Source organism: Mesitornis unicolor, unplaced genomic scaffold (genome assembly GCF_000695765.1).
Source record: "Mesitornis unicolor isolate BGI_N332 unplaced genomic scaffold, ASM69576v1 scaffold50965, whole genome shotgun sequence".
NCBI lineage: Eukaryota > Metazoa > Chordata > Aves > Mesitornithiformes > Mesitornithidae > Mesitornis > Mesitornis unicolor.
This window is the reverse complement of record NW_010188517.1, coordinates 630-11,263: the sequence shown is the minus strand read 5'-3', so window position 1 is coordinate 11,263 and position 10,634 is coordinate 630. Positions and strand designations below refer to the sequence as shown.

Genomic DNA, 10,634 nt, shown 5'->3' with positions numbered 1-10,634 from the left:
TCAGCAGATGCACAAGTCTCACCTGGGCTCTGATATCCCCTCTCGAGGCTGAGTCCCCTTGTTGTATTTGAAAGTCCTGTCCATAGAGGCTTAAATGTGAGAAATGTGGCTGAGAGAGGGCTGGACTTTGGAAATTTGAAGTTATCATCACTGCAGGAATAAGTTAGTTGGCAGTTCTTTCTTTTTGCTTAAGATATGAGTGCGTTGCCCTTCTGCGTGGCCAGAGTGTCACAGTCCTGATCCAAATACAGCAGTTAAAAATCTAGTGGTTACTTGTTCTGATTTAGGAAGCTATCTTTCATGGTGTTAATATTGCAGGTCTTCAGCATAAAATGCATCAACGTTATTGTGAAGACTGAATGAGTGGATTTATTATTAATAGTAGTAGCTCACTACTCATGATGCTTTTTTCCAAGAAGAAAAAAGTATTTGTCCTTTAGAAAACATATGTTTAGAAAAAGCACCAGTTTCCATTATGTACCAGGAATATTGAGTTTTGGAAACTGAAAACTGTGCAGGAATAAATTAGTCACTTGTTGGGACATACTGGGATATCTGTCTGGACAGTTAAATGGATATAAGCATGAGTTTGCTTCTTGCATTCTTTTAGGGTGTCATCCATGAACTTGAGCCTTAGTATGACATAAATAAACCACTAATTGCCCGTGCCTGCTGTGAATTGGCTTGGCATGCACCTCCTTTTAAGCTCCTTTGAGGCAAAACAATCCTGGCAAAAATAAAATGAGCAAGAGACTGCTGTTAGCACTGGCATCTCCAAAAAACGGTTCATTTGTAGGAGTGAAATGACTCCTGTGGTCCCAGGAACACCACGATGAAGCTGCCTGTGCAGAACATGCCTTCCATCCCCTTAATGATAGCTAGACCAAAATGAAGATGTGAAAATCTGTTGTTACAGAGTGCCTTCCTGTTTTGAGAATGAAAATAAGTTACTTGAATCTGTGGTACTGTAGCAGTTGGGAAGCTGTTAGGAGATAGCGCCTACTGCTTTGGCAAGTGTGGTGCATCTCAATCTGGTGATATGCCCCATGCCTGCTTTCCTGTCATGGTGCATGGTATAGGGTGGGTTGTGCTTCCAGATGGGAAAAGGTGACGAGCTCTTTGTGGCATGCTGCTGGCCTTGGTGACAAGGCAGCAGATAACCCTTGTAGAAGAGACGAGAGAGTTACAAAATGCATTCATTTTTGTAAGGACACCAGGTTAGGTTGTGTCTTTTAACTCAGTAGCAAGCTCTAAAAATTTGATAAATAAATGGAGAAGTAGAGAAACATTTGTTTGTTACTGGCTGTGCGAGCCTTTCTGATGAGTGGTTTCAGATGCTTCTCTATAGGCCTTCTCCGGAAGAGAAAGAGAGAGAAAAAGGCATGAAAACAGAGATGGTAAAGGCTGGATCTGGGATGGTATTGGTGAGAAACAGGCCTATCTGAACTGGAATTTCTTCTTTTTACTTGGCTGGTTATAGTCTGTGAAAATGTGTATAGTAGTGTTGAATACACTCAAATGACAGAAGTGTTTTGTGAATCAAATAATATGCAACATCTCAGTTTGTTTTCATATTTCATACTGTGAAATTCTAGTAGTAAGGATTTCTAAGCAGGTAGTACCTTCATGGCATGTATGGTGGAGGAGAAGATTTGATAGCTGAGCAGATGACACTCGAAGGCTATGTTAGAAGAGGATGACTATCTGTTCTTAGTTGTGTATTCTTAGCGTTAAATTAAAACAGCTTAAATCAGACGTGCATAAATCCTCGATGAAAAGCATAATGTATACCAAACGTCCTTGACTAGCAGCTATTCAGCTGCTAAGAAGGAGTAGTGCTTTATTTGTGGCATAAGGCAGACAAATACATTTGGAGTCTGTGGGGGAAAGAGGAAAGAATGAGACTTGGTGGTGGTATGTGGGGTGGTTGGTTTTTTTAATTTGTTTTTATTTTCATTTTTTGGATACTCTTGGTTATAGGAAAAACAGTTGTGAACTGTCAGTGGGGTGTGATGAAACCCCTGCATGTGAGCTAAGTTTAAGATGATGTGTGTGTTAACCTCATTCAAACCAAAAATGTTCAGAAGATTTGTGTTAATGGTGTATGTTAGATACCCAATTCCTACAGATCTTTTTCTCCTCTCTCTTGTCCTTCTGAAGGGGTAAAGGCTCCCTGCTGCTTATCGGATGGGTTAGGTACTTGGCTAACAAACCAAACCAAAAGGATTCTCTTGGAAGCAGGCAAGCTGGTTCATTCTCTGTACATCTTACTGTGCCTGGGCACAGTCAGCTGCACAAAATTGGTAACAACTTGGTGGGTAGCAGGAAGGGTGTTAAAATGGAAAACATCCTCCCAGGTATAAGATGTTCTTGTACTGTGCTTTTTTTGTTAAGTTTTTTTGGATTGCATAATGCTCAGATTCAGTGAGTGGTCTATTGTGCTTGGCCCAGGTTAGCTCCCCAAGCTGTGCTAGTAAGACCACTGTTTAAATACAGTCTTCCCTAAGAAAAACCATAGGAGTTCAATGAGTGTAGTTAAAAGCATTTAGAAAGCAGCCTGTCAGGCTAGTTAAATTTTGAAGACTGATAGAAGACAGCATGTAAAGGATTATTCAGGTAGCACAAAGTGGTAGGACTTAAGTTGCAGCAAAGCAGATGGGCAGTTACATCTTCTGCTGTGTAACCAAAAGAGATTTGCTCTGGTCTGGAGGTCGGGAAGCTGCAGGATCTCCTGGTATAGAGCAGGTTGAACTTATTGGCTCAATAGTGCCTGAGATCCAGCCAGCACTGCCTTTGGCTGCGTGTGGGAGTGCAACCTGGAAAAACAGGACTGTGAGCACTAGGCCTGTCCATGATTCTGTTGGTGTGCCGAGCTTGCTGTTGAAATAACGCTCTTCATAGGCTTTTGGAAAAGCCTTGGGTGCCTTCAGGACACTTCTGCAAGGAAGCCGCAGAGCCGTTTTCCTATGCGTGCTGAAGTTTAAAACTATTTGTATGCTGGCATTCTGGAAGTAGGTGTCTGAAGTTATTCTTAAAACCTTGAATTACCAGGTTTTGGACACACTACAACCTTTAGTTGTGGCTTTTAGAAAGAGCATTGTACTCATATCACCTTCAGTGCGTTTATGGCAGGCCATATGGTGTGTACCTGCAGTCCCAGCAGTTCAGTGCATCCTTCTGTGCAGGTCTGTGCCCTCGCCTCTCCTGAACAGGGCTGGGACCTGCCCTGGGGTGCAGTTCAGGGGCAGAGCTCATCTCAGTGCTGCTCCAGTCCCATTCTCTTCCATGTACAGTCCCACCTCCTTCAGGAAAGTAAGGTGGCAAGGTAATTTTTATAGCAACTTACTTGGAGACATTTTAGCTCCCTGAAGTGGATCAGCACGTCAGGTGTGTGCGTGTGGGTGCCTGTTGAAGGCAAATTTGTGACAGAGGAAGGAGAGGTAGGACTGTGGCAGGGTTTGGTTAAAATAGTCTAAAGTGTATCAGAAACCTCTTTTTCAGCTTTAGCTGTTGCTGAGATCTTGATTCTTTGTATAAAGCAAGGGACAAGTTGTCCTAGGATGGCTTTGCTTGCAGAGCTGCTTGTTAACTGGAAATTGTGGTTTCTGGAAGCAACAGGGAAGTCTGGAAGAGGCTCCTTTTCAGCTCCTTTTCTTTCCGCACCCTTGCAAGTGCACTAAATCCCAGTAACATCTAACTGCATTAGTCTTGAACCATCTATGACAATATCGAGCACCATCATTACCAGTATAATAACCGGAAGCATTTACATGCCAGGATATGAGCATGGTTTAAGGTTGGGTCTTCGTGTATCAGAGCATTAGATGTGCTGGGAGGGTGTTCCTGCTCTCTGCAGTGGCTATGCTTGATACTCTGTTTTCAGTGGTGCCTGGTTCAACTTGGCTTTGGCATCTAACTTTGCCCAATGTTTCCACCTGAAGGGCTATGCCAGTGGTGCCAGGTGAGGTAGCCATCTCCTCTCACTGTTGCTGGTTCTGCTTGCAGTGCTGTCTGTGGTGGCACGGTGAACCAGATGGGAATCTCAGCCCACCCTGCAAAAGTGGATTTCTTTCCTTCCAGCCAAATCAGTTCTTCCCCATCTGGTTAATCGCTCAGCCGTGGGGAAAGTTGTGCCAGTACAGAGCGAGTGTGATGTGAAGACGAGAATGAGTTCCTGGAGGGGTGTGGGAGGATGAACGTTGGTTTTTAATTAGCTTTTCTGCTGCTTATGAAACCACAGGCTGGGCAACCACAGCTCCATGTGTGGTGGTGCCTTTCTATAGATTCCAGCGCTTCAGACTCAACGTTACTTGCTCTCTTTCGCTGTGTGGTCTGTGCTGCTTTGTCCTTGAAATTCCTGCTTTGAGTGTGTGTGTTGCTGTATGTCCTGTGCGTGGTGGGTCTGTGGCATGGAGAACCTGTTTCCATATCAGCTGGGTTGTCCCAGCTCTGAAACCAGTGATGCACTGGCCTGCAGCTTGGGTCTGTCTTCCAGAGGATGTCCTCTTCATTTGGTATGTTTCAGTTATTGCAGGTGTCATGGGAATCATTGTGTGCTCTCCAAAAGCCAAGTATTAAGTGCTCTGCCACAATGTCCTCTGGCTTGGTTTACTGCCTGTTACAATATTTGAATTTAATAAAGCAAAATCTTGAGCAGTCACAAGAACAAGACAGGTCCCATAGAATCAGAGCTTTCTTGTGGTGAAAGTGCAGCCCTGGCTGTTGTCCTTTGATCCCCTAAACCCACCCCATTCACAAATGCGTGTGTAAGCTATAGCCTGTTACTGTATTCTTCACAAATATTTAATTGATTAAACATCTACTACAGTGTACAAATGATACCCAAGTCATTGCTGCCAAGCAGTGCATTTGATAGCAACCCTTGCTTTTTAGATAAATTTCAATAAAGTTCATACTAAGTGGTTTTATAGACCATTACTTTTGGCCAATTCATGACCTATCATATGAAAGTGTTTTCGGATGAATTGCCTTCATTATCCTACTAACACAATTAATATATCTTCTCATGGTTACCTTGTCCTGTACTTTGTTTCTGTGAGAGGCATAACAACATTAAATATATAGAAGCAGCTTTTACTTAGAAACCTGATGGGCTTTCCAGAGCCTTGGGTATGTTTCTCAGAAACCATGAAGGCTTTCAGAGCATTTTTCTTGGCTTCTTACTTAGGAAGCATTCACACTGAGCTAATCAGGAGGCAATAAAACAGTGAAATTCCTTGCTTGAAGATAGGATGTTACCTGGGGGTATGTATGCGTGAGTGAAGGACTTTTCACAGCTTGTCCTGTGCCAGCATCTGAGCCCTGGCACAACTGGTGCAAAGCTGAACCAGAAGATAAACCAGGGGTGACTGGGAGAGAAGACTGGTTTGTGAGTTCACAGGACTTAGTGATATGTGTCAGAGGAAGGGTGAGGAAGAAGAGGTGGGCATCCTTCACCCTCCTGCGGTCAGCTCACTGCGGGTCTCTGGAGCTGCAGCCTGTCATGCCTGCTGCTGAAAGAGCTGGCACCCTTCAGCTGCACCTTCAAGCTTTTTGATTTCAAACCATCAGAAATGTTATATGTATGCTAGTATGGATCAGCTTCTTCCTATTTTCTTTTTTGTTAAGCTTTCAGCTTTTTATGTTTTCTTTCTCTGCAGCTGTGTGGGCACTTGGAGTGTGGGCGTAAGTGAAACGCTGAATGCAGGTTAGGTGAATATTCTTGCTTTGCACCTTACAAAGTTGTACTTCTGTGTATGACAGTGTGTAGGTTTTTTTAGGGCAAAGACGACGTTTTCAATAGTGTACCAAGTACTTAATCTATTGTATCATGTCCGTGGTGTGAGGGAGCCTATGTACTGTCTCGGGATCGGCCTGCTATGAAGGTGCTGTTGACTGAAGCCAGGTGATGCTAAGCCTTTCCTTATGCCCTCTAAGACTCAGCTTCCTGAGCGCCCAAGAGATTTTATTCTTCAATGGGAAGCAAGTCCACCACATCTGCTGTGTTTCTGCATGTTTAACTGTCAGTGTTGGTATAAAACGGTTAGTTGTTGGTATGTGTTGTAAACATCGTTGGTTACCAAAATTAGTGCTTTGCCTCCTGCTTCTTAAAAATAATAGGACATTGTGCTTGTCTGGCAGCTTGGGGACATCTGGCACTGTCACAGAAATCTGTCTGCTGAGATGCTATGCAGGCAATGCCCTGTCCAGAGTAAGATTTAAAAATAACGGCTAATAAACTCTTTACCACTTCAACAGTGGGTGCTTAGGGAAAGGGGTGGAAGGAGACTTGGGAAATGTATTTCTTCTCCTGACTGTTTTAAGAACATGAAGTTAAAAATATTAGCCTGATCTTGAATTTTGAAGGTATCCCAAAGTAGAAAGAGCTGGAATCTATTAAGTCCAAAGTAGTATGAACTAGTTTTATAGATCTGTAAATACTTTAACTCAATTTTTTACTGAAATTATCATTCTGGTTATTCCTTTGTTGTACCGTACAGCATTGCAGTGTTAATCTAGTGATGTAGTTAATTATTATTTTTTTTTCCAGACTACTGTTTTCAAAAACTGAGGTGTTCTAGTAGTCTCACTAAACTTTTCCCATAATTGTGTTTGCTGTTCCATTGGGATGTCAATATGAAGCTGTAACGGGAAAGAATGGCACAGTGACAGGTTTTAACAGACCTCTTCATGCAAGTCTGCTTTTTCCTTCTATGTAAATGTTATGGGGAAGTGTAGTAGATATATAAGCTGTTAAATATGAACCAACTGATTTTTTTCTGGCTCTATAAGGCTTTTATGCTCTATTTTAGCTTTATGTGTCCAAAAGGTGAATTGGATGACTGAATAGGTTGAATGAGTTGAGTTAGAACCTGGCTCCTGGTTTGACAAAGCTTTGTCGTGCTGTTGAAGTCTGGGTGCTCCCTTCTTAAATTTGAGAAGAAACTTCTCAGTGAGGGTAACAGAGCACTGGACCAGGCTGCCCAGAGAGGCTGTGGAGTCTCCTTCTCTGCAGACATTCAAAACCTGCCTGGACGCCTTCCTGTGTAACCTCATCTGGGTGTTCCTGCTCCAGCAGGGGGATTGGACTGGATGAGCTTTTGAGGTCCCTTCCAGTCCCTAACGTTCTGTGATTCTGCTCCTCCAAGACCTTGGGCTGTGTCTCAAAGCCAGTCTGGGAGCACAGGACAGCCGGCCCTGGGGGAGGCAGCAGAAATTGGGAAGGGGTCATTTGCTTAGCCTTCAGCTTTGTGGGTAGTGTGCCTCATTACCTGTGAGGTCCTTTTTCATTGCTTTGGGTCTGCTGCTGAGTAAACCAAACATTGCCTATCTTGTCATTGCTCTGGTAAAATATCATGGCTTTTGGCTAGGTTTTGGTGTGGTTTTGCTTGTTTGGTTTTATTTTCTAAATAAACAAAACGTGCAGGTAAGGTCTGTATCTTGCCATAACAAGCAATTTTTTAAAACTGTAACCTGTTGAACCAAAACTGATACTTCTGGAGACAGTATAACCTTACACTGAGTGGCCATGTTGTGTGTTTAATAGCCTCCATTTTAATTTATTTTAAAAATACATTCCAACAGCATTAATTAAAAAATATAGTTGCATTAATATAGCTCTTTTCTTCTTCTAGAAATGACTGCTGTTACTGCAGGCAACGTTAACTTCAAATGGGACCCCAAAAGCTTGGAGATAAGAACACTGGCAGTTGAAAGACTACTTGAGCCTCTCGTTACACAGGTAGGAAATAAAAGGGGGGCTGAAAAAACCTTCATAACAATTATTACCTGTTTTGATGTATAATTTCAATTAAGTAACTTTCAAAGCTTAAATTCCGGAAATAAAAACACTACAAAACTATATGGGAGGGAAAAAAAAAGTACAACTTATTTGTTCAGTTTTTTTGTAACAGAGGTATTGGGCATGAGTCTACAAAGACTGTTCTTCAGTGCCTAACAAGACACAGTATTAGTGAGAAGTGCAGAAATACGTGTTAGTAACTAATGTTCCATTGCTGCTGTGCTGTTTCCCATCTGTATTTTGCATGGTGTGCTGCTTTATTTGTTGAGTCCTTAAAAAGCTGTGCTACATATCGTTTAGAAACTAGTATTCGGGAGGGACAGAAGTCCCTTGCAACGAAGCCATTAGTGCTTGCCGGAAGTAGGGTCTCATGAGTTTTCTTCGAGACTGTCTGTGTTTAGAGATCCCTTAGGAAGGATGTTCAGGTAAATGGTGAAATGCGTGGTGGGGGATGTCTGCAACCTGTCTAGAACAGCCTTGTGTTACAAATAGATTATTGACCCCTCCTAAGCAAGTTCCACCTGAGAAGTATGGATTTATGGCGCTATTTGTTACCGTTTCATTATATCTTTTACAAGACGTACATGATTTCCTTTAATTTCTGCCTACGCTTTATGCTGGATTTGTGAATAAAAGCTTATTTCTACATAGACTGTATTGCCCAATGAAGTGCACAGAAGAATGTAGGAAAGCTAGAGTAAGGCTTGTAAATTTAAGTTACACATACTGGGTATTTTTAATATTCTTGGAAGAGACTGCACTGGAGATGGTTAATTCATCTTTTCAAGCGTTTTTTTCCTGAAATAGGAAAATTTTAAAATGACAGTATGAACTGGACACAACTCCTGCTAAGCATGGATGATAAGTTCTGTTTCCAGTATTAACATCCCTTTAATTGCTAAGCTGCTGTCTGTACCTCCGAAGGAACCTGCCATTTGTTCCCTCTGGATGCTCAGATGGGCAGTTGGATGATTTACTATAAGCTTTTTCGCCAGTTACTGATGGAGTCTTTTCTTAAGAGAAATTGTCCTAATTTGGCAAACTTAACTGAGCAAACTTGTGTATAGCACCTTTTGGTCCAGTGTGTGTAACTTATTCCTCAAGTAGCGCAACGGACTGTAATGGCAGTCCCAAATTTTTTGAATGATGTGACTAGCAAAATACAGAGAGGAAAGTGGAGTAAGTTGCCTTGTTGCCACTTGTGTATTTGTAGTACATGATGAACTGAGACTACCCGGTACAAATGCTCCCCATTAACTGGCAGCAGTATTCCCAGCTGATGGCTTTCCCTCTCTGAATCAACCTACAGAGAAGATGAATTCAGCTCTGAAGACCTTTATGTCAGCAGTCCTTGGGCTTTCCAGAGCAGTAATATTTTTAGTATTGTAATTTAATGTCCCTCTGAAGTAGCTTTGTGTGCATTTTCCTACACTTAAGAAAAAGGAAAGGAGGGGGGTGGCGCAGGAAAGAAAAGACAAAAGGAAAAGCGTGCCTGGATTTTGTGATATCTGTCTGCATTTGATTGAAGGGAATGGATCCTGATCCTGAGCTAATGGAGTACCTGGTGCTCATCTGGCTGCTGGTGACCACCAGCTTCTAGCACGGTTTTACTCTGAAACATGAAACCTGGAAATATTTGTTGATTGTAGGAGGATTGAGAGAGTTGAGTTTTACTTGTTTTGGGGAATAATAAGCTCTAGGAAGTCCTTTGTTCTGCATTTAGTCCATTGGCTCTAGCACTGTTTTGGGCTGAAAAGATACTGTGTTGCTAGATTCTGTAGATAATGTCTTCAACATTGTTTGGGGTCTTTTATGCCTGGAGAGCTATCCTAAACTAATTATCCCCAACTTGGTTTCTTTTTATATGATGCCAAATAGTTCTGGCTTGTTACTGAGATGGCAGTTTATCAGAAATACAAATAGATCTTGATTCTTAAAATCAAATTTTCAGGTCTGCTGCTGATAAGAAAAATCTCCAAGCAGTTTAGCTGAATTTATAATGCTCATCTAAGGAATCAAGAAGCATGGTAATGTTTAAAGAGATGTGAAAAACACTTGTTTGTGAATTTAACCTTTGAAGCTGGCAGTGGTGCAGGTATTAGCAATATGCTGTCTAGAAAAAAAAATTACACATGACCTTGCTGTCAAATTGATAGGCTTCTAATTTGTTTCACATTTTTTGGTTTTTGTTTCTTTTCCCCTCTATTTATGCTTTTAGGTAACAACACTGGTTAACACTAGCAACAAGGGCCCCTCTAATAAAAAGCGAGGGCGTTCTAAAAAGGCCCATGTTTTGGCTGCTTCAGTTGAACAAGCAACAGAGAATTTCCTGGAGAAAGGAGACAAAATTGCGAAAGAGAGCCAGTTCCTTAAAGAGGAGCTGGTAGCAGCTGTTGAAGATGTTCGTAAGCAAGGTAAGAGCTCTGTAACTTATAGCTTGTAAAGAGTATGGTTTTCCAGAGTGAGAAGGACTGTTCCTGTTTCCCTTTTACTGTTAATGCTGGTGACTGTGCCTCTCCGCTTGCATAGATTCTCGGATTGTCTTGCTGCCTTTATTGAGGAATAATATGAACTTGGCAGATCTGGAAACTGGATGTCCCAAGTTGAGATTGAGAAGGAAAGACTCATTCTTTGAAGAGCGTTTATAACTCAGTTTAGGCTAAAAAGTGAACCTCGGCCCCCCGCCATAAGTGTTATGTAACTGTGTCTCAAAGATGTCAATAACTTCTTCAGTTTTTGAATGTATACAAAACAGCATTGTAGGAGGAAGAGCCAAGTGTTGGCTTGACAGAGCTGCGTGTCTCGAATATGCAAAGTGTAAACAGCAACAAAC

The 10,634-nt window shown here is 42.0% G+C and overlaps 1 protein-coding gene across 1 annotated transcript; it reads left to right on the top strand.

The window, feature by feature from the left end:
• Positions 1–7,623: 7,623 nt before the first annotated feature.
• LOC104541656 (catenin alpha-1-like) lies at positions 7,624–10,215 on the top strand (the record flags this gene model as incomplete). Its single annotated transcript, XM_010185766.1, has 2 exons — positions 7,624–7,741; positions 10,020–10,215. Coding segments are annotated over exons 1-2 (301 nt in total), but the record flags the coding sequence as incomplete, so codon positions are not given.
• Positions 10,216–10,634: the final 419 nt, after the last annotated feature.